The sequence below is a fragment of the Triticum aestivum genome, chromosome 2D (genome assembly GCF_018294505.1).
Source record: "Triticum aestivum cultivar Chinese Spring chromosome 2D, IWGSC CS RefSeq v2.1, whole genome shotgun sequence".
Lineage (NCBI taxonomy): Eukaryota > Viridiplantae > Streptophyta > Magnoliopsida > Poales > Poaceae > Triticum > Triticum aestivum.
Window position 1 is genome coordinate 509,949,290 of NC_057799.1, and position 22,801 is coordinate 509,972,090.

The window sequence follows — 22,801 nt, forward strand, 5'->3', positions numbered from 1 at the left end:
TAAATATGTTGTAATAAAATTTCAACTGGTCCCATTTATTTTTGATTTGGAAATGCTTGTATTTCGGTATGTTCTCACTTTGAATTGAATTGCCACATTGTCAAATTCATTGGCGATCAAGTATTCTCATCAGTAAGACTCCCAGTTTTCTCATCAGTCAATTATGCATCCACTTATACATATCACTAGAATCCAAGTGTTCTTGTATGATAAAGAAATGTGCACATCTCAAACCTAAACAAATGCTCGCATAATAGAAGGAATGTCCTACACACATAGCAATTTTATGAACATAAAAAAATTATACATGATATGATAGAACACATAGTAGTTTTATGTTGTTGTCATATACATAGTGTTGGAAATATGCCCTAGAGGCAATAATAAATGGTTATTATTATATTTCTTTGTTCATGATAATTGTCTATTGTTCATGCTATAATTGTGTTATCCGGAAATCGTAATACATGTGTGAATACATAGACCACAACGTGTCCCTAGTAAGCCTCTAGTTGACTAGCTCGTTGATCAACAGATAGTCATGGTTTCCTGACTATGGACATTGGATGTCATTGATAACGGGATCACATCATTAGGAGAATGATGTGATGGACAAGACCCAATCCTAAGCATAGCACAAAATATCGTGTAGTTCGTTTGCTAGAGCTTTTCCAATGTCAAGTATCATTTCCTTAGACCATGAGATCGTGCAACTCCCGGATACCGTAGGAGTGCTTTGGGTGTGCCAAACGTCACAACGTAACTGGGTGACTATAAAGGTGCACTACGGGTATCTCCGAAAGTGTCTGTTGGGTTGGCACGGATCGAGACTGGGATTTGTCACTCCGTATGACGGAGAGGTATCTCTGGGCCCACTCGGTAATGCATCATCATAATGAGCTCAATGTGACTAAGGAGTTAGCCACGGGATCATGCATTACGGTACGAGTAAAGTGACTTGCCGGTAACGAGATTGAACAAGGTATTGGGATACCGACGATCGAATCTCGGGCAAGTAACGTACCGATTGACAAAGGGAATTGTATACGGGATTGATTGAATCCTCGACATCGTGGTTCATCCGATGAGGTCATCGTGGAACATGTGGGAGCCAACATGGGTATCCAGATCCCGCTGTTGATTATTGACCGGAGAGGCGTCTCGGTCATGTCTGCATGTCTCCCGAACCCGTAGGGTCTACACACTTAAGGTTCGGTGACGCTAGGGTTGTAGAGATATTAGTATGCGGAAACCCGAAAGTTGTTCGGAGTCCCGGATGAGATCCCGGACGTCACGAGGAGTTCCGGAATGGTCCGGAGGTGAAGAATTATATATAGGAAGTCCAGTTTCGGCCACCGGGAAAGTTTCGGGGGTTATCGGTATTGTACCGGGACCACCGGAAGGGTCCCGGGGGTCCACCGGGTGGGGCCACCTATCCCGGAGGGCCCCATGGGCTGAAGTGGGAAGGGAACCAGACCTTAGTGGGCTGGGGCGCCCCCCCATGGGCCTCCCCCTGCGCCTAGGGTTGGAAACCCTGGGGGTGGGGGCGCCCCACTTGACTTGGGGGGGAAGTTCCCCCCTGGCCGCCGCCCCCCTTGTAGATGGGATCCAGGGCCGGCACCCCCCTCCAGGGGGCCTATATATAGTGGGGGGAGGGAGGGCAGCAGCACCACAGCCCCTGGCGCCTCCCTCTCCCCCTGCAACACCTCTCCTCCCCGCTTGCGCTTGGCGAAGCCCTGCCGGGATCCCCGCTACTTCCACCACCACGCCGTCGTGCTGCTGGATCTCCATCAACCTCTCCTTTCCCCTTGCTGGATCAAGAAGGAGGAGACGTCGCTGCTCCGTACGTGTGTTGAACGCGGAGGTGCCGTCCGTTCGGCACTCGGTCATCGGTGATTTGGATCACGGCGAGTACGACTCCATCATCCCCGTTCACTTGAACGCTTCCGCTCGCGATCTACAAGGGTATGTAGATGCACTCCTTTCCCCTCGTTGCTAGTATACTCCATAGATGGATCTTGGTGATGCGTAGGAAATTTTAAAATTCTGCTACGATCCCCAACAGTGGCATCATGAGCCAGGTTTATGCGTAGTTACTATGCACGAGTAGAACACAAAGCAGTTGTGGGCGTAGATGTTGCCAATTCTTCTTGCCGCTACTAGTCTTATCTTGTTTCGGCGGTATTGTGGGATGAAGCGGCCCGGACTGACCTTACACGTACGCTTACGTGAGACAGGTTCCACCGACTGACATGCACTAGTTGCATAAGGTGGCTAGCGGGTGTCTGTCTCTCCCACTTTAGTCGGAACGGATTCGATGAAAAGGGTCCTTATGAAGGGTAAATAGAAATTGGCATATCACGTTGTGGTTTTACGTAGGTAAGAAACGTTCTTGCTAGAAACCTATAAAAGCCACGTAAAAACTTGCAACAACAATTAGAGGACGTCTAACTTGTTTTTGCAGCATGTGCCTTGTGATGTGATATGGCCAGAAGATGTGATGAATGATATATGTGATGTATGAGATTGATCATATTCTTGTAATAGGAATCACGACTTGCATGTCGATGAGTATGACAACCGGCAGGAGCCATAGGAGTTGTCTTTATTTTTTGCATGACCTGCGTGTCATTGAATAACGCCATGTAAATTACTTTACTTTATTGCTAAACGCGTTAGCCATAGAAGTAGAAGTAATCGTTGGCGTGACAACTTCATGAAGACACAATGATGGAGATCATGATGATGGAGATCATGGTGTCATGCCGATGACGAAGATGATCATGGTGCCCCGAAGATGGAGATCAAAGGAGCAAAAATGATAATGGCCATATCATGTCACTATTTGATTGCATGTGATGTTTACCATGTTTTGCATCTTATTTGCTTAGAACGACGGTAGTAAGTAAGATGATCCCTTATAATAATTTCAAGAAAGTGTTCCCCCTAACTGTGCACCGTTGCGAAGGTTCGTTGTTTCGAAGCACCACGTGATGATCAGGTGTGATAGATTCTAACGTTCGCATACAACGGGTGTTGACGAGCCTAGCATGTACAAACATGGCCTCGGAACACACGCAATACACTTAGGTTGAATTGACGAGCCTAGCATGTACAGACATGGCCTCGGAACACGGAGGACCGAAAGGTCGAGCATGAGTCGTATAGAAGATACGATCAACATGGTGATGTTCACCGATCTTGACTAGTCCGTCTCACGTGATGATCGGACACGGCCTAGTTAACTCGGATCATGTTTCACTTAGATGACTAGAGGGATGTCTATCTGAGTGGGAGTTCATTGAATAATTTGATTATATGAACTTAATTATCATGAACTTAGTCTAAAATCTTTACAATATGTCTTGTTGATCAAATGGCCCACGTTGTCCTCAACTTCAACGCGTTCCTAGAGAAAACCAAGCTGAAAGATGATGGCAGCAACTATACGGACTGGGTCCGGAACTTGAGGATCATCCTCATAGCTGCCAAGAAAGATTATGTCTTAGAAGCACTGCTAGGTGAAGCACCCATCCCAGAGAACCAAGACGTTATGAACGCTTGGCAATCACGTGCTGATGATTACTCCCTCGTTCAGTGCGGCATGCTTTACAGCTTAGAACCAGGGCTCCAAAAGCGTTTTGAGAAACATGGAGCATATGAGATGTTCGAAGAGCTGAAAATGGTTTTCCAAGCTCATGCCCGGGTCGAGAGATATGAAGTCTCCGACAAGTTCTTCAGCTGTAAAATGGAGGAAAATAGTTCTATTAGTGAGCACATACTCAGAATGTCTGGGTTACACAACCGCTTGTCTCAGCTGGGAGTCAATCTCCCGGATGACGCGGTCATTGACAGAATCCTCCAGTCGCTTCCACCAAGCTACAAGAGCTTTGTGATGAACTTCAATATGCAGGGGATGGAAAAGACCATTCCTGAGGTATATTCAATGCTGAAATCAGCGGAGGTGGAGATCAAAAAGGAACATCAAGTGTTGATGGTGAATAAAACCACTAAGTTCAAGAAAGGCAAGGGTAAGAAGAACTTCAAGAAGGACGGCAAGGGAGTTGCCGCGCCCGGTAAGCCAGTTGCCGGGAAGAAGTCAAAGAATGGACCCAAGCCTGAGACTGAGTGCTTTTATTGCAAGGGAAGTGGTCACTGGAAACGGAACTGCCCCAAATACTTAGCGGACAAGAAGGCCGGCAACACCAAAGGTATATGTGATATACATGTAATTGATGTGTACCTTACCAGTACTCGTAGTAGCTCCTGGGTATTTGATACCGGTGCGGTTGCTCATATTTGTAACTCAAAACAGGAACTGCGGAATAAGCGGAGACTGGCAAAGGACGAGGTGACGATGCGCGTCGGGAATGGTTCCAAGGTCGATGTGATCGCCGTCGGCACGCTGCCTCTACATTTACCTACGGGATTAGTTTTAAACCTCAATAATTGTTATTTAGTGCCAGCTTTGAGCATGAACATTGTATCTGGATCTCGTTTAATTCGAGATGGCTACTCATTTAAATCCGAGAATAATGGTTGTTCTATTTATATGGGAGATATGTTTTATGGTCATGCCCCACTGGTCAATGGTTTATTCTTGATGAATCTCGAACGTGATGTTACACATATTCATAGTGTGAATACCAAAAGATGTAAAGTTGATAACGATAGTCCCACATACTTGTGGCACTGCCGCCTTGGTCACATTGGTGTCAAGCGCATGAAGAAGCTCCATGCAGATGGACTTTTGGAGTCTCTTGATTACGAATCATTTGACACGTGCGAACCATGCCTCATGGGTAAGATGACCAAGACTCCGTTCTCCGGAACAATGGAGCGAGCAACCAACTTATTGGAAATCATACATACCGATGTGTGCGGTCCAATGAGTGTTCAGGCTCGCGGAGGATATCGTTATGTTCTCACTCTCACTGATGACTTAAGTAGATATGGGTATGTCTACCTAATGAAACACAAGTCTGAAACCTTTGAAAAGTTCAAGGAATTTCAGAGTGAGGTTGAGAATCAACGTGACAGGAAAATAAAGTTCTTACGATCAGATCGTGCTGGAGAATATTTAAGTCACGAATTTGGTACGCACTTAAGGAAATGTGGAATCGTTTCACAACTCACGCCGCCTGGAACACCTCAGCGAAATGGTGTGTCCGAAAGTCGTAATCGCACTCTATTGGATATGGTGCGATCTATGATGTCTCTTACCGATCTACCGCTCTCATTTTGGGGCTATGCTTTAGAGACTGCCGCATTCACTTTAAATTGGGCTCCGTCGAAATCCGTTGAGACAACACCGTATGAATTATGGTTTGGGAAGAAACCTAAGCTGTCGTTTCTAAAAGTTTGGGGATGCGATGCTTATGTCAAGAAACTTCAACCTGAAAAGCTCGAACCCAAGTCAGAAAAATGCGTCTTCATAGGATACCCTAAGGAAACTATTGGGTATACCTTCTACCTCAGATCCGAAGGCAAGATCTTTGTTGCCAAGAATGGGTCCTTTCTGGAGAAAGAGTTTCTCTCGAAAGAATTGAGTGGGAGGAAAGTGGAACTTGATGAGGTGATAGTCACCCCTTCCGAACCGGAAAGTAGCGCAGCGCGGGAAGATGTTCCTGTGGTGCCTACACCGACTGGGGAGGAAGTTAATGATGATGATCATGAAGCTTCAGATCAAGTTACTGCTGAACTTCGTAGGTCCACAAGGACACGTTCCGCACCAGAGTGGTACGGCAACCCTGTCCTGGAAATCATGTTGTTAGACAACGGTGAACCTTCAAACTATGAAGAAGCGATGGCGGGCCCGGATTCCGACAAATGGCTAGAAGCCATGAAATCCGAGATAGGATCCATGTATGAAAACGAAGTATGGACTTTGACTGACTTGCCCGATGATCGGCGAGCCATAGAAAATAAATGGATCTTTAAGAAGAAGACAGACGCGGATGGTAATGTGACCATCTATAAGGCTCGACTTGTCGCTAAGGGTTATCGACAAGTTCAAGGGGTTGACTACGATGAGACTTTCTCACCCGTAGCGAAGCTGAAGTCCGTCCGAATCATGTTAGCAATTGCCGCATTCTACGATTATGAGATATGGCAGATGGACGTCAAAACGGCATTCCTTAATGGCTTTCTTAAGGAAGAATTGTATATGATGCAGCCGGAAGGTTTTGTCGATCCTAAGAATGCTAACAAGGTATGCAAGCTCCAGCGCTCCATCTATGGGCTGGTGCAAGCATCTCGGAGTTGGAACATTCGCTTTGATGAGATGATCAAAGCGTTTGGGTTTACACAGACTTATGGAGAAGCCTGTGTTTACAAGAAAGTGAGTGGGAGCTCTGTAGCATTTCTCATATTATATGTGGATGACATACTATTGATGGGAAATGATATAGAATTCTTGGAAAGTATAAAGGCCTATTTGAATAAGTGTTTTTCAATGAAGGACCTTGGAGAAGCTGCTTATATATTAGGCATCAAGATCTATAGAGATAGATCAAGACGCCTCATTGGTCTTTCACAGAGTACGTACCTTGACAAGATATTGAAGAAGTTCAATATGGATCAGTCCAAGAAGGGGTTCTTGCCTGTATTGCAAGGTGTGCAATTAAGCACGGCTCAATGCCCGACCACGGCAGAAGATAGAGAAAAGATGAGTGTCATCCCCTATGCCTCGGCCATAGGGTCTATTATGTATGCCATGCTGTGTACCAGACCTGATGTAAACCTTGCTGTAAGTTTGGTAGGAAGGTACCAAAGTAATCCCGGCAAGGAACACTGGACAGCGGTCAAGAATATCCTGAAGTACCTGAAGAGGACTAAGGATATGTTTCTCGTTTATGGAGGTGACGAAGAGCTCGACACAGATCTGGATGACTCTAGCTTCGACACAGATCTGGATGACTCGAAGTCACAAACCGGATACGTGTATATTTTGAATGGAGGAGCAGTAAGCTGGTGCAGTTGCAAGCAAAGCGTCGTGGCGGGATCTACATGTGAAGCGGAGTACATGGCGGCCTCAGAGGCAGCACAGGAAGCAGTCTGGATAAAGGAGTTCATTACCGACCTAGGGGTGATTCCCAATGCGTCGGGCCCGATGACTCTCTTCTGTGACAACACTGGAGCTATTGCCCTTGCCAAGGAGCCCAGGTTTCACAGGAAGACCAGGCATATCAAGCGTCGCTTCAACTCCATTCGTGAAAGTGTTCAAAATGGAGACATAGATATTTGTAAAGTACATACGGACCTGAATGTAGCAGATCCGTTGACTAAACCTCCCCCTAGAGCAAAACATGATCAACACCAGAACGCTATGGGTGTTCGATTCATCACAATGTAACTAGATTATTGACTCTAGTGCAAGTGGGAGACTGTTGGAAATATGCCCTAGAGGCAATAATAAATGGTTATTATTATATTTCTTTGTTCATGATAATTGTCTATTGTTCATGCTATAATTGTGTTATCCGGAAATCGTAATACATGTGTGAATACATAGACCACAAGGTGTCCCTAGTAAGCCTCTAGTTGACTAGCTCGTTGATCAACAGATAGTCATGGTTTCCTGACTATGGACATTGGATGTCATTGATAACGGGATCACATCATTAGGAGAATGATGTGATGGACAAGACCCAATCCTAAGCATAGCACAAAAGATCGTGTAGTTCGTTTGCTAGAGCTTTTCCAATGTCAAGTATCATTTCCTTAGACCATGAGATCGTGCAACTCCCGGATACCGTAGGAGTACTTTGGGTGTGCCAAACGTCACAATGTAACTGGGTGACTATAAAGGTGCACTACGGGTATCTCCGAAAGTGTCTGTTGGGTTGGCACGGATCGAGACTGGGATTTGTCACTCCGTATGACGGAGAGGTATCTCTGGGCCCACTCGGTAATGCATCATCATAATGAGCTCAATGTGACTAAGGAGTTAGCCACGGGATCATGCATTACGGTACGAGTAAAGTGACTTGCCGGTAACGAGATTGCACAAGGTATTGGGATACCGACGATCGAATCTCGGGCAAGTAACGTACCGATTGACAAAGGGAATTGTATACGGGATTGATTGAATCCTCGACATCGTGGTTCATCCGATGAGGTCATCGTGGAACATGTGGGAGCCAACATGAGTATCCAGATCCCGCTGTTGGTTATTGACCGGAGAGGCGTCTCGGTCATGTCTGCATGTCTCCCGAACCCGTAGGGTCTACACACTTAAGGTTCGGTGACGCTAGGGTTGTAGAGATATTAGTATGCGGAAACCCGAAAGTTGTTCGGAGTCCCGGATGAGATCCCGGACGTCACGAGGAGTTCCGGAATGGTCCGGAGGTGAAGAATTATATATAGGAAGTCCAGTTTCGGCCACCGGGAAAGTTTTGGGGGTTATCGGTATTGTACCGGGACCACCGGAAGGGTCCCGGGGGTCCACCGGGTGGGGCCACCTATCTCGGAGGGCCCCATGGGCTGAAGTGGGAAGGGAACCAGCCCTTAGTGGGCTGGGGCGCCCCCCCATGGGCCTCCCCCTGCGCCTAGGGTTGGAAACCCTGGGGGTGGGGGGCGCCCCACTTGACTTGGGGGGGAAGTTTCCCCCCTGGCCGCCGCCCCCCCTTGTAGATGGGATCCAGGGCCGGCGCCCCCCCTCCAGGGGGCCTATATATAGTGGGGGGGAGGGAGGGCAGCAGCACCACAGACCCTGGCGCCTCCCTCTCCCCCTGCAACACCTCTCCTCCCCGCTTGCGCTTGGCGAAGCCCTGCCGGGATCCCCGCTACTTCCACCACCACGTCGTCGTGCTGCTGGATCTCCATCAACCTCTCCTTTCCCCTTGCTGGATCAAGAAGGTCATCGGTGATTTGGATCACGGCGAGTACGACTCCATCATCCCCGTTCACTTGAACGCTTCCGCTCGCGATCTACAAGGGTATGTAGATGCACTCCTTTCCCCTCGTTGCTAGTATACTCCATAGATGGATCTTGGTGATGCGTAGGAAATTTTAAAATTCTGCTACGATCCCCAACACATAGAAGTACATTTGCTACGTTGTTGTTGTCATATACATAGAAGTACATTTGATGTGTTGTTGTTGTCATATACATAGAAGTATATTTGCCACGTTGTTGTCGTATGCATAGCAATATATGTACCAGTTCTTGTTGTCATATACACATGGTAGGATAGAACATGTACTAGCATAAATATCCCCACATCCATGACACACAACGCACACGTCCACGACACACAACAGATACATACACATCAACAAGTTAACAACCACATCCACAATACATGCTCACCTTCGGGGAGGCAAATGAGGTTCTCGGGCAGAGATGGCCGGGGAGGCAGAGGAGGATCTCGCAGATGGTGCCCAGTGAGGTGCTGGGAGGAGGTGGTCGGGGTAGTCCTTGGGGAAGCAGATGCGGTTCTCGGAGAGGGCAACGACGGAGAGCGAGGGCAGCGACGGGTGCAAGGGGAGTCTTTGGCAGCGAGGGCAGCAATGGGTGCGGGTAGTGGGAGATGACGAGTGCGAGGGAGGTGGTGCGGGTCACAACAATGCCTATCTTCGGGTGCCCGTTATGGCAGTTAGGACTCCATTGCATAGGGATCAAATATTTGAACTATTACATCCACTTCGCAGTGACATTTGCCCGTAATTTTGGTCAACTCCATCTCCTTCGATTTTTGAGATCCTGGAATCACCAAATCCTTCGACTCCTCAAATTTGCATTATGACCACCGCCAACTTCTCATTCTCGACTCTACGGAGTTAGGCCGTTCGGCCCGGCTCTGCCGATGGAGTTGGCGGAGCCGAGAGCTGGAGTGCTCCCGAACAGGCTCTCAATTGCCGCGGTTAGTTCCTGTTAGTTATCACATGCGTGTATCCACGATCGCGCACATGACCACGCCTGACCAGTGACCGCCTACCAGCATTTTCCCCCAATCGCCTACACTGTCACCGACACCCTAACTGATTAATCGATTAGCCAATCCCCCGCTGATTGCCCTGCTCCGTTCATCCATTCTGACGTTCGTCTGTAGGACATGAGGTCAGATTATTGATTTTTCTAACTGTATCAGTTTCTTGATTTAGTACTACCTTTACTCTTTTAGCATTAATATTTGATATATCTTAAAGTATTGTATGGAATAACACATCTTTCAAGTTATATCAATTTCTTATATTGTAGGACACATTTTGCATTTAGCCCCAGAGTTCCAAATTCCTGGAGACGGCCTTGGTGGCTTCAAATTCCTGAAGGGGATTCCATAGCTGGAGTCCTCCTGTTCGCTTTGATGATTTCTTGCTGCAGCGAAAATCTTTCTGGTGCGGGTGGTTCTCATCGACGGCAGTTCATTGGAGTTAAGGGTAGTGTTTTTTTTCATGTTCAACGGCCTTGGTGTAAAATTACATGTGTACCGTGCTTATCGTAAAAAAAAAAACAGTTCTCGTTTTTTTAAAAGGACACGACACCAATCCAACTAGCTATAGCTTCTCTTATCTCCACTATTTCCTTCCCTCGAACATTGTCTCCACTATTGGGAACCACGAAAAGGTTCTTGTCGTCACAAAGAAGCTGCAATATCTGTTTCTTTCAGCATTTCGGCGTGCTGTTTTCTTCTGCACCTCCCGGCTGATGCTCCGTGTTCTTCCCTTTTTCTTACAGAAGAGTAGCAGTGAGCAACAAATATGCAGACATTCAGTAAGATACCATTACCTTTCACATGCGGGAACACAAGCAAGCAAGCAGTCCAATCAATTTACAGAGATCAAAGACCATTGCACCACTCACCGGTGCCACACTGCAGTCAGTGAGAGGCTGAAAGCAGTGTAGCTGAAGGCCCGAAGCTGTCAACGCCGATGCACACAATCCCTGAACCTTAAGCTATTTCCAGTTACAGGGCAACTCTCCTTTGGCAGAGCGCTGAATGGAGCTACATGGCCTCACACGCTCCCTGCCAATAAAGAGGAGCCCTGAAACTGGACTGCTTAGTTAGACATCTCACTACTGAATCTTGATTGTTCAGAGAGCTTCGGGCCTTCTTCTTCTTCTTCTTCTTCTTCTTCCTCCTCCTTGCCTTGACCTTGCTGCTCTCCCTCTCTGCCGCATCACGGGATTTATAGGGGGCAGAAATCCAGCTGGGGAGGCATATACGTGCTAGATTTTCAAAGGGTTTTAAACCATGGATATCCTCTTGGCATCCAACATCTCCCTTTCCCTTTTACGTTCTTGGTTGTGCCCTCTAAAAAGCTCAGTCCCCACTACGGGATTCTTCTTTCATTTTCGAGACCCATCTTTGGGGGGTTGGAGTTGACACTTTGCTGTTTTTCTTTGGTCAGAAAACTGAGAAGAGATGGGTGAGTAGATGACGTTTCTGAACGAGATTTGACCAAAAGTAAGTCAGTAGCAAACACTTCTGCACAAGATTTCTTCTCAAACACAAATTTAATTTTTCTTCGGACAATACAGATTTTGTGTTGATTACGGTACAAACGAACACGCACTTCCAATAATGACGCGCAACTCATTCCAATTGAATTCTAGTCCGTGACAATAGTTCACATACTGCAATAACAAATGCATAATGTGCCTGCCAATCTTCATCGAGTGGATTACAGTTTTCTCCTCCTTAATCCTTCAGCACGCACCCTCTCGTCTCGCATCTTAACCCCCATATACCTGTCAAGTTAAAGACATGATCATTATTTTTTATTAAGAGAGAAAGGGAGATTGATAGGATCCGACCTAAAAATGCAACCATTGAGACCGAATCAGTACCCACTAGGAGCCTAGGACCTTGGCTAAAAAGTGCTAAACATTTAGGGATGGTCACCCAAAATGACATGTACCCCAAAGGAGCAAAAATGGGCGATTACCTGCCGAGCATCATCACGGTGGCCTGCGGGTTGGTTCCCGGCGAGGCGTTGAACGTGGAGCCGTCGATGACGCGCAGCGCGTCGACGCCGAGCACCCGGTACTCGGCGTCGACGACCCTGCCGACCTGGCAGCCGCCGTGGTAGTGCCAGATGGTCATGACGGTGTCCTTGCAGAACTGCTCCAGAGACTTGGAGTCGTTGTCGTGCCGAGGCAGCAGGTTGACGGGGAACTCCGCCGTGATGTTGAGCAGCTCCTCCAAGGAGAAGTAGGGGTACGTGAAGTTCTGGAAGGATTTGGACTGGATGACGCGCTCGATGAGCGTCAACCCCTCCACGCAGCGCCGGAGGTCCTCCGGGTGCGAGAAGTAGTTGAACGTCACCGCCGGGTTGTCGTCTGGGTTGAGGTTCCGCAGCTCGAGGTGGCCCGTGGACGCCGGCCCAAGGACCTTCTCCAGGATGAAGCCGCCGCGGAACACCGAGTCGTCGAGCTGGCTCATCGCCTCCGTCGCGCGCGCGATGGCCTCCGGCGTGCGCTGCTTCGGGGGCACCGTGGCCAGCTGCCCAGTCTGAAAGAACAACATGCAAGCTGGGATCACAGTGTTCTGTTCCACTGACCGTTTGGCAAGTTGTCAGTGTCACTCGCAATGTATACGTACGTACCTGTGGAGAGAACATGCCGAAGTTGCGGGGCGGCCGGCGGTTGCCGCCGGAGCCCTGGTGGCGCGGGTTGGCCCAGTTGGAGCCGCTGGCGCCCTCGATGTAGCTGCCGAAGTGGGTGATGCCGACGACCTGGATGAGGGAGACCTCGACGGGGGAAGGCGACGGCACGAAGATGGCGTTCATGGGGTTGTCGGCCATGCCCTGGCCGACCGCCGACTGGTTCAGCACGAGGGTGATGTTGAAGGAGCGCAGGTGGTCCGCGGGGCCGACGCCGCTGAGCATCAGCAGCTGCGGGCTGCCCATGGCGCCCGCGGAGAGGATGATCTCGTTGCGGCGGCCGGTGTTGAGGTAGGCCTTGTGCATCCGCCCCCTGGAGTCGTGGAACACCACGCCGTGCGCCACCGACCGTGCCCGGCGCCCTGGCGCGCAACAAGCGCGGGTGACGAAATGTCAGTTCGGTCGGCACGCAAAAATGCCGCGTGCATGCATGTCGCCTGGCCGTAAACACAAAACGAACTTTGACTGATAGAGCTCTGACCTCCGACATTGAAGAGGATCTTGGCCACTCTGGCCCGGAGCAGCAGGTCGATGCCCTCGGGGCGCGCGTACCGCAGCAGGTCGGCGGCCGTGTGGCGCCGCCCCTCGTCGTCGAAGATGGAGCCGCCGACCTTGGTGCCGTCGATGTGGTCAAACGTGAAGCCGTTGTCCGGCGCGACGCCGACCTCCATGAGCCCCCTCTGCAGCGCGGCCTGCCAGGGGCCGAGCTCCGGGTGGAACGCCACCACGTCCTCCACCCACCGGTACGCCGCCTTGGCCGCCTCGAGGTCCCACCCGACGTCCAGCACGTACTCGTCGCTGGCGCGCGTGTAGAAGCCGGCGTTGATGCAGCTGCCGCCGCCCAGCACCCGCGGGCGCGAGTTGATGACGCCGTCCTCGGACACGAACCGCTGCGCCGGCGACCCCGCGGACGTGTCGGCGAGCGTGGCCGTGAAGTGGGTCATGTTCTCCACCCGCTGGTCCCCATACGGCGACCCGCCGCGCTCCAGTAGGAGCACGCGGAAGCGCTGCGACAGCGTGGCGGCGAGCGGGCACCCCGCCGTGCCGCCGCCCACGATGATGTAGTCGTAGTACGACACCGCCGGCGCCCGCGTCGCGTCCCTGGCGAACGTGTAGTTCACGGCTCGCGCTGTTTTTGTTTCACGACATCAATGCACACGCTCATCAATCGGTAACACAATGGCATAATGCAAGATGGACACGGAGAGCTAAACCAGTCACCTTGTGGCGAGCAGCACAGGATCGCGCAGATGATCACCAGTGCTCTTGCGAACGGCTGGTCGGAAGCCATGGCGAGTACGTACGTGCCAAGATGCAAGCCGACCGTGACGAGGTTGGACTGAGAGTGCTGTGGTGGAGCTTGGTTCTTGTGTGACCAACCCGTAGGATACCATGCGCCCTTTATATCGCCGTGCTCCGGTAAATCGCCCGACGACCCGGCATGCACACTTGTTGCACACATGCGACCATACGTGTGCTAGGGTACAGCAGGCCGCAGTGAGCATGCCATGAGCGTGGTAAAGAAGCGGTAGGAAAAGGACTCAACCACCGGAGCAACCAGTGAGCTCATCTCCGTGGCCGTGCGGAGCGGCCGTGTCAAAGGTGACGCGCCCTCTTCCCTGTTTGGTCGCGACCTACCGCCGGGCCGGGGCGAGTCAGCGGGTGAGGATTTGGCATGGCCCAGCTAAACGGTTGACGCATGCCCATCTGGCGCGCTCGAAACGGCCCGGCCCAGCGAGGTTTCTTTAACACGCCCCAGCGCCTGCATTTGGCGCCCCGCGTGGAGTTAGATCATCTACCCCGGGAGCCGGGCGTTGGGAGCTCAGTATTAAAGCCTCAGGATTGCTTAGAGGAGTACAGAAATACCTTGTCACTTTAAATTTGTCAGTGTGCGCCAGAAATCATATCCATGCTGCATTTCCAACACACACTAAATGCATCTGAATTCGCAGGTTCAGGGATACAAATAAAAAAGCAACTTAATTTACATCTGTTCGATGCATGCACTACCGCACTACGACGCCTTTTTCTTACATGGACGTGCAACAGATCAACATTTACACAGTTTATTGAAGTTGATGAAGTCTACAAACAAATATCGCCACTACTTGAACTACCCAGCCCAATGTGGGCAGGAACCATTTTCACTGCCTGTACATTCTTCAGAGAGTAGAAAAGGTTGTACTGATCAGCCTCCTCAGTAGAGGGTGTTGTATGTGCAGAATGTTGCGACGATGGAGACGATGGTGATCACGAGAGGCGGCAGCAGGGTGACGTTGAGGAGCATGTCCGTGCCTAGGTAGCCCGCTGCGGTGATTGTCGCGTCCGCGACCACACGGGCCAGCGTCCCGGCCTCCGTTGAGAGGAGGCCGCCGTTGTAGGTCCCTCGCGACAGCCTCGATGACATGACCCGCGAAAGCAGGGACAGGTTTACTCCTGCATTTGATCGTGAGCAATGTAGAGGTTGTTTCAGATATAATATCGCATGTGCTGCTGAGCTGAATGATTCTCGGATTAGACGATTAGTTATGGTGTACATACCTTCAAGCACCTCTGCGAATACGAACGTGATGAGAGCCGAAGAGACGTACTGTGGAATGGAGTAGTGAGGTGTGTAACGGAAGCTCATGATAATGCCAATCAGAACCATGATTTCAGATGCCAACAGAATTTGCCTGCGAAAGAGGACTTTTTATCATTAAAATCTTCAAAATGGGTAAAAGGTAGCCTAAAAAGACAAATATTTAGGAACGGAGGGAGTAAAAGGAAGCCTAAAAATAATTCTGATTTTATTTGTAACATACAGTTTTCCAAAAAGGAGGGTAATCCCCGGTCTCTGCATCGAGCAATGCACACAGTCATTTTTTTGTAACATACATAGTCGTGTGTTCCACCCATATGTAATGCGGAAAATATAAAATCGGACCTCCCAAATGTTTGAAAAATGCCTTCTTTAGAGCACCAATTTTGTCTTTTTTCGTCCAGAACACAAGGAATGTCAATTCTTCACGAAACATCACACATGGGTAGAAGACACTTATTATGTTTGTTACCAAAAAAAAAAACAGATTGTTCCTGGATTTTTTTCTCGTTTTTTTGCAATTTACTATTCATCTGGGTGCATGTGTACCCAGGTTCACCGAGTCTGCTCTGGTGGCTTCACCCAATTGTATCTCAATATGACAGTGTAAGAGCAATAGGACATTGCATTTGTGTTCTATTGTGTCTTTCAACAACTAGGCTATATTACATCAGCCTAATCGTATTGCATGGTTCAATGAAGGCAAGAAAAGCAATATGATTAGTATGATGCTTCTAGAAACGATAAGGATGTTATGTTAAGAGAAGTTACCTGTCCTCAAACCAATTCGTAACGTAGCTCCCAACAATGGCATTTACTGGAAGAACAGTCAACCCAAGAATCGCTAAAAAGATGGCCACAGCACTTGTATCCCAGTTAAAATAGTATGTGGTGACAACACTTGATTCGGAGAGCAAAATTTCCATCGCATACTTGAGCATAAAGTATATCAATAGTTGGACCTGAGAAATGACCGTTCATGCGAAGTTATTCAAGGAAGATAACAGAAGACAATAGTGTCAGTAGATAAAGTAAACCTAGACATGAACATATAGTTTTAGTAGTGAGGTATGGTGTCTTTTTAATTGTTTGTCGATGCCAACGTACCTTCTAGTGATTAGAATAAAATTATTTTAAATTTATTGTTAATTCAAGACATCATACCTCACGTCATGGAGTTCAGAATTTTTTGTATGAATGGAACTATAGAGATAATGTGTTTCCTTTTTGGCATGCTTGAATTCAGGGAAAATAAAAGAGTAGTTAGGGGGAAAAACAAACCTTCACAGAGGGTGTCAGCAATTTATATGCTGAAGCAAAGGATGTTGCTGGCTCATGGGAACTTTTAGCATCTTCATCATCATTATCCTCCGAATTATCATCCAACCTCTCTTCTGAACCTAGAAGCAGAGGTTGTGCTAGACCTTCCTCCAAATTAGCACTTTCTTGATGACCTATTTTCACAAGAAGCAAACTTCGTGTTGGAACAATTTCTGGCAATGTTATCGTACAAGGATGAATTCCAGCGTAGTTTATGTTTTCAAACAGAACATTTTGTTCTTCCAAAAAATATAACATTTGCACTAGCAAAGCTACTACTACTGTGGGCTGAGAGCTTACCAGATTCAGAAGGCTGCGATGTTCTGGCCGCAGCCTCGGCTGCAGCCTTAGCGAAGTGTTCCGGCTCTTTGAATGAAAACCATAGCCACACCAAGTAAAGAAGCCAAGCAATGGACATGACCCATCCAGGCAATGTGCTCTGGTTAAAAGTCAGCGAGTATATCGTAAATTTTGTCTGAAGAAAACCAGCAAGGCCAGGGCCACATGCCATTCCAAGAGCACTAGCACTGACGAACCCCGCAGAGGCTTGGAGCCTGATCTTGAGAGGCACGCAGTCACTGATATACCTACGGTTCACAGCTCTTGCAGAACCCAACCTGTTGTCAGTATGACAAAAGGAGCTAGTTCAGAAAATCTCAAATCATAAAGAATAGTGACATGTGGTCTGATCGAGAAACTAAAAATGAAATCATAACGGTAAATTTGTCGAAGAGAGAGAAAAAAAATCTGCATACCCGCATAGTATCCGGCCAATCAGGAGAACTGTCAGGGAGTTCAGGTCATATGCCAATGCATACAGCAGGTTCCCAGAGAAAAGCATAATGCTGCTGAACACTAGAGGTCTGAAGTATGACCTATTCGACCAGGCACTGAAATAAACTGAAGAGAACACCTGAGCGACCGCCATCGATCCAATGATTATGCCACAAACTGTGGCGGCAGCTCCAAGGCTCACTGAGTAGTCGTCTGCGGTCGGGACGATGATATATGTGTTCACCATGTAAAGAAATGTGTTCACTAGGTTAAGCATCAGGGACATGAAATGGTAGCTCTCATCATCGACATTATCCTCCGATCCACTGGGTGTGTCGTCTTGGACGATAAGTGCGTGTTGTCCCAAGTATTGCATAAAACTTGTCGCGTGTGTGAGTTTCTGTACTGCATGGTTTACCTGGTCTATGATAGGGTCCTGAATATTGGAGAAAAGAATCGCATCACACTTTTAAAACCGTACAGCAAATAGAACTAAAAGAGAGTGGAACTGTTGAAATACATTACCTGCAGTACAACTGATGGATTATCATATATGGATAAAAAGCTTCCTCGATGCTCATGTTCCAGATATGCAAGGTTGCGTGATAAAGCACCTGCAACGGCTACAATTCCCTGTATCAATAGAAGCGCATGATAAGTTGCAGAAATGCTGATTAGCTGCTGGAAAAGAAGAAGAAAAACCTGTTGCCGATCTAAGATGCCAGAAAATTACCACTTGCTTAAAGACTTGCTGAAGCTGCGAATAAGGATGGTTTGAACGAGTGGTGACATAATAATCTGTAAACTTATAGCCAAACCGCTTATCAAATTTCTTCAGTATCTTCCTTAGACCGGTAGCATTCATGTCAACAAAGCGGAGAAGCTTTACGAGATCTCTTCCAACTTCTCTGTAATCCTCACGAAGTTGGAAAACTCTTGATGTATCAACCTGTTGCATAATAGCAGCACGCTGTGCTCCCAATTCCTCGATCCTTCTAGAGAGGTGGCCTTGTTGTTGCAGCAGAAAGAGCACGATCCTTTCAATCTGAATTTGGCAACACCAAAGAACTTTAGCTAATCACGATATATGCCATTTCAAGATACTAAGCTCGTGCTGTAGGGAACGATTGACCAAATGGACAAGTAGCTTGAAAATTTGTATGTATGATCATTTCAAGAGAAACCACTCTATGCATACCTGATCATCAAGAATCCTCGAGAACTCCTTAAGAACTTGCTCACAATCTTTGCCACCAATTTGGGTCTGTTGAACGTATTGCTTTAACAATTTCTTCATCAATTTGTAATTAATATAGTACCTAACAACAAAAGGACAAAATGACTCATAAGGTAACTATAGGAAATTAGTTAAACTTGTGAAGAAAATTGTCCTTTGTCCTGTGAGTCATTTTTTTTAAATGAAAGGTAGATCACATTCTACTTTATATATTCAAAACAGGCCGGGGCCCAGAGACCAGAGGCTGTGAGTCATTTCTTCATCAATTTCTGTCTAACTATTGTGCACTGTACCTTGGTCACAGGGTACATTGCACAATAGTTAGACAGAAATTGATGAAATGAAACGCAAAGGCCTTTTGCGTTTTCTCGAAAAATATTGTGCACTGTACCCAACGACATGTCCAGATCAGCGTGTCACATTACTCTGACGTGTGGGACCGACCTATCATGACCACCTCAACTTGTACAATGTGGTTCAAACTTGAACATGGATTTATGAGTACAAAAATAAGGTTTAAAGTGTCCAAAATAATTTAATCATGGTTAAAAGTGTCACAGACGCATGGCTCAAACTATCTCTCAAACAGGCTTTCGGCCCCTTTATAAATAAAGGCACAAACGGCCGAACCGAGACAAAGTGGTGAGGAAACCCTCAACAAAGCAGGCCAGAAGAAAAATATTTTTTTCTCATGGCTCAAACTAGAAAGAAATATTTTTTAAAAGAGTAATATAATCAATTTGGTATTAAAATGCAAAAAGTCTTCTCTTCCTCTCATATAAGGGAAAAAAACTTTTCAGGACTTCAAGATAGACATACCCTTTCCATTCTTCTACTTGATCTGCCATCAACTTCTTCCCAAAGTTCACCATCTTGCTGTTTCAGTACCAGAATCTAAAACAGAGGATAAATAATTAGATGATATGGCACATAAAAAAACCATCACAAATGCAGCATGAATTAGACAGCAATTGTATTACATAAGCAGGCTTAGGGAATTATTTTTAAATTATTTTTATATCTAGTAAATTAATTTACTTGTTGCTATCAAATGGATCATTGACTTGCAGTCTAACGTAGGAAAGAGGGAAAGATAGTGATGTACAAGTAAGAGGTATTAGCCGCCCCCTAAATAAGGAATACTATGATTTAGCCAATAAACAGTCAGCATTAATCAAACCAAAACTAGATAGAAATTATTTATTACACTCTACCCGTTTCCTGTATATACAAAATAAATTTAGGGAACCGTCCACTCCATAAGAGATACTAAATCATTCACCATGACAATTTTGCCATTCACAATGCAAGGGTCGATTCACGGCACACAATGAGTACTTTTTAACAGTAGATCTCAAGGAGAACAAAGCTTTTGCGGAAAAAAAGGAGAACAAAGAACTAGAGAAAAAAACTAGTACTGCATGTTAGGAGGATCGCACAGGTTAATTGTGGTGTCGAGAACGATTGATGAGTCACTGGAGGGGTAAATGTTAGTCTGCTGTAGAATTCAGTCATAAACGTGCTAAATATCTGTCTGTCGCATGACTTATCATTGATTGCACCTACATCAAACCAGTATTAAGTATTAACAGAGCGCAATTGGACAAAATTAATCTATGGTCCGAAGTTGGGACGGATCTGCCAGGGATAATATTAACACCTCAACATCGGCAGCCATCGATTGGTTGCCGGATGAGAAAACTAATCTCCAAGGTTGATACGCCAGGTAGCAACAAAACCCAGAACCTGCATGTGTCGTGGCGACAAAAATGACGGGCCTCCTTGGTCAGAGGAGCTCATTTGTTGAGATACGGAATCAATCATGTCATGGGGCACCCAGAGTACTTCAACAACTTCTCTTTCACCTTGTCTTTGTAAGAAGTCTTATTATATTTTACTCTTAAAGTAAAATACAGAGTCCTTTCACTTGTCCAATTTGTCTTGCAGTGGTTGTTTTCTGGACGAAATCTTACAGCGGTTGTTGAAGCAGAGCCGCGAAGGTCAAAATTGCTGCCTTTCCTTACGTTGTTACCTTGTGTTATAAGTTTGTTGGTACAATGAAAGTTGAAGTTCGCCATGATGGGAAGGGAGAAAGAAAATCTTCTTGAGGACCGAAAGGTCGACTCAAAGAAAACCATGGAATGTACAGGATGAACTGGGATGAGCACACATATATCAATCAAATCTTTCATCCAAAGTTGTATGCATCAAACTAGTTTGAACACCCCACTCCTACTTCGCCGGAAAGGAAAAACATCTGGCTCTCTTGTTAGGAGCATGGAGTACCGACTACCAACCAAAAGGAAGAATAATAATTGGAGAAGCAAGCAACATGCACCTAAGCCGCACCTGGACACAAACACATGCACCTAGCAACTGGACCGATCTACTTTCACAGGACACTTCTCTGTAGATATCCTAACGAACTCACATGTTGAATGAGGAGACCACCGGACAGTGCACAATAATGAAATCTAAGGATCTATGGAGAAGCAAGAGAAACAGCACTTGTGAGGTGGAATGAAGCATTTTGCGATGCCAAAATTCGTAAAAAGAAACACGCACTCTGTAAAAAAAATGTCGCAGAGTTATACGCAGGCAAACTCAGAGAAGGAACTCACCTTGGCCCAAGCTTAACCGTGACCAATGGCCAAGGGAGCAGGCGAATTCGAAGCTCGGTCGATCCCTGGTTCTCCTTCTTGGTTTTCTTTCTCCGCGGGCAACTCTGAATTCTCCCCGGGTAGTTAGATGAACATCAGCAAACCTGGCCGAACCGAACCGCACCAGTTCCTGCAGCACCGGCGAATCAGTTTACGGCCGAAGCATTGACAAAATCGATCAGCCACGCAGGGTGTGCAGAGATTGGATAGTTAGTTGCTCACACATATGGACGACACTCAGCGCGGGGGCACGCAGGCAGGTCAGGTGTACTCGACCGGAAGCGTGCGATGGCAGGCAGGTCAGGAGAAGGAACGAGAGAGGGAGAGAGACGAGAGGTGTGGGGCGGCCCAGGGGGTATATATAGGAGCAGCGCGCGGCGTGGGAGAAGAAGAGAAGAAGAAGACGGCAGATTGGATTGGGAGGGGAGGGAGAGGAGAGGAGGGCGGAAGCGCGAGGTGTCTCCGGGTTGTGGCGGAGACGGCGCTGCCACTTTGGCTGCTGACTAGCCTGCGCTCCGCGTGTTGCGGCTGCGGACGTCGAGGATCACATCTGGACTCTCCGTTGTGGCCAGGATTTACCCGCTTTCGTTCTCTTTTCCTTCCTTTTTCTTCCGGCAATCCGAGCGGCCTGCACGATTCATCCGAACCCACCGTCGATCGCGACGGGTTCAATCCAACGGCGGATGTTTTCCCTATATATTTTCCTCTTGGCTGAGTATATATATAACTGATTTGCATTTTTTTTGATCTAATAACTGATTTGCATCTTTATTATCCATCACGCCTACGCGATGACTGTCGCACCCACTGCTTGCCCCGCCGTTCCATCGGCACATATTGAGATGACCTTCTTACTAAAGGGTATTAATATCAAGATGGTGCATAGTATTGTGCATCCACACACAAAGATCTCCCTTGACCATATGGAAAGGGCAACTGATGTAAACCGAACCTCGATGGCGAGATCCGATCCGTTGTTGCGGCCCGACCTTTCACGACACTCCACCACCAGCAGTAGCAACATCTCGCCCGCGCACGCGATGTACACGAAGTAGAGGGTTTGAACCTTGCGGCCCAGCACGAGAAAACCAATCTCGACGAAGGTACTCACGCGCAAAACAATTTCCACGAAGAGAAATCGCAACACAGAGGTTTTCTAAAGATCCCTCCAAAACTTGATACGGGTGTCTAGTGTCTATTTCATATAAAAATAACCTGCCTTTACAAATGACTCAATTGGCTTTCTATAATAGCCACATATCATAACTAGCTTGGAAAGCAAGCACTTGGTACGTACTTTAAATAAAAGGTAACACCTGGGCATAAGATAAACCGACTAGATCTATCTATAGGAAAACAAAAACTACTAGTTTGAGGCATGCGTTGCACTAGTGGTGGTGGGCCCCACCCAACATCCTTCAAGCTGAATCGTTTCCTAAACAGAATCCTCACGTTGATCTTTTCCTTGTTGGGCAGGAAAAGAAACATCAATAATTTTCTTGTTTTAATAATCCTGACGGAGCAAGTAACCTTGGCAAGCAAACACACAAGATCAAACCTAGACTCCTTGAACCCCCCTTCAAAACGTGGCTTACCAAAATAATTAGAATATTCTTTTTC

General features: G+C 47.2%; 2 protein-coding genes across 3 annotated transcripts; both read right to left on the reverse strand.

Moving 5' to 3' along the window:
* Window positions 1-11,442: 11,442 nt before the first annotated feature.
* Window positions 11,443-13,991, reverse strand: LOC123054127 (protein HOTHEAD). The gene is made up of 5 exons (XM_044477820.1): window positions 13,831-13,991; window positions 13,091-13,738; window positions 12,553-12,971; window positions 11,893-12,458; window positions 11,443-11,695 (listed from the first exon to the last, which is right to left on the reverse strand). Exons 1-5 carry the CDS (start codon window positions 13,898-13,900, stop codon window positions 11,629-11,631), a joined length of 1,770 nt encoding a protein of 589 aa, XP_044333755.1. The 5' UTR covers window positions 13,901-13,991; the 3' UTR covers window positions 11,443-11,628.
* Window positions 13,992-14,519: 528 nt separating this feature from the next.
* LOC123054128 (SPX domain-containing membrane protein OsI_17046) lies at window positions 14,520-21,731 on the reverse strand. 2 transcript variants are annotated; one of them, XM_044477821.1, is made up of 12 exons: window positions 21,404-21,731; window positions 21,143-21,311; window positions 19,341-19,415; window positions 18,483-18,603; window positions 17,987-18,329; window positions 17,810-17,907; window positions 17,266-17,720; window positions 16,811-17,127; window positions 16,472-16,644; window positions 15,962-16,152; window positions 15,151-15,284; window positions 14,520-15,045 (listed from the first exon to the last, which is right to left on the reverse strand). In XM_044477821.1, the coding sequence occupies exons 3-12, from the start codon at window positions 19,391-19,393 to the stop codon at window positions 14,807-14,809; spliced, it is 2,124 nt and encodes a 707-aa protein (XP_044333756.1). In that variant the 5' UTR covers window positions 19,394-19,415; window positions 21,143-21,311; window positions 21,404-21,731; the 3' UTR covers window positions 14,520-14,806. The 2 variants fall into 2 exon arrangements, with proteins under 2 accessions (XP_044333756.1, XP_044333757.1); XM_044477822.1 differs by having other exon boundaries at window positions 17,810-17,917; window positions 18,018-18,329; window positions 21,404-21,727.
* Between the last annotated feature and the right edge of the window lie 1,070 nt (window positions 21,732-22,801).

Coding starts and splice junctions, on each gene's coding strand:
- LOC123054128 (XM_044477821.1), bottom strand. CDS start 19,393: ATGGTGAACTTTGGGAAGAAGTTGATGGCAGATCAAGTAGAAGAATGG. Junction 17,908..17,986: donor GCATCTTAGATCGGCAACAG/GTTTTTCTTCTT, acceptor AGGGAATTGTAG/CCGTTGCAGGTGCTTTATCA. Junction 16,153..16,471: donor TGCTGACACCCTCTGTGAAG/GTTTGTTTTTCC, acceptor GTCATTTCTCAG/GTCCAACTATTGATATACTT.
- LOC123054127 (XM_044477820.1), bottom strand. CDS start 13,900: ATGGCTTCCGACCAGCCGTTCGCAAGAGCACTGGTGATCATCTGCGCG. Junction 12,972..13,090: donor GATCCTCTTCAATGTCGGAG/GTCAGAGCTCTA, acceptor GTTGCGCGCCAG/GGCGCCGGGCACGGTCGGTG. Junction 12,459..12,552: donor TCGGCATGTTCTCTCCACAG/GTACGTACGTAT, acceptor TTGTTCTTTCAG/ACTGGGCAGCTGGCCACGGT.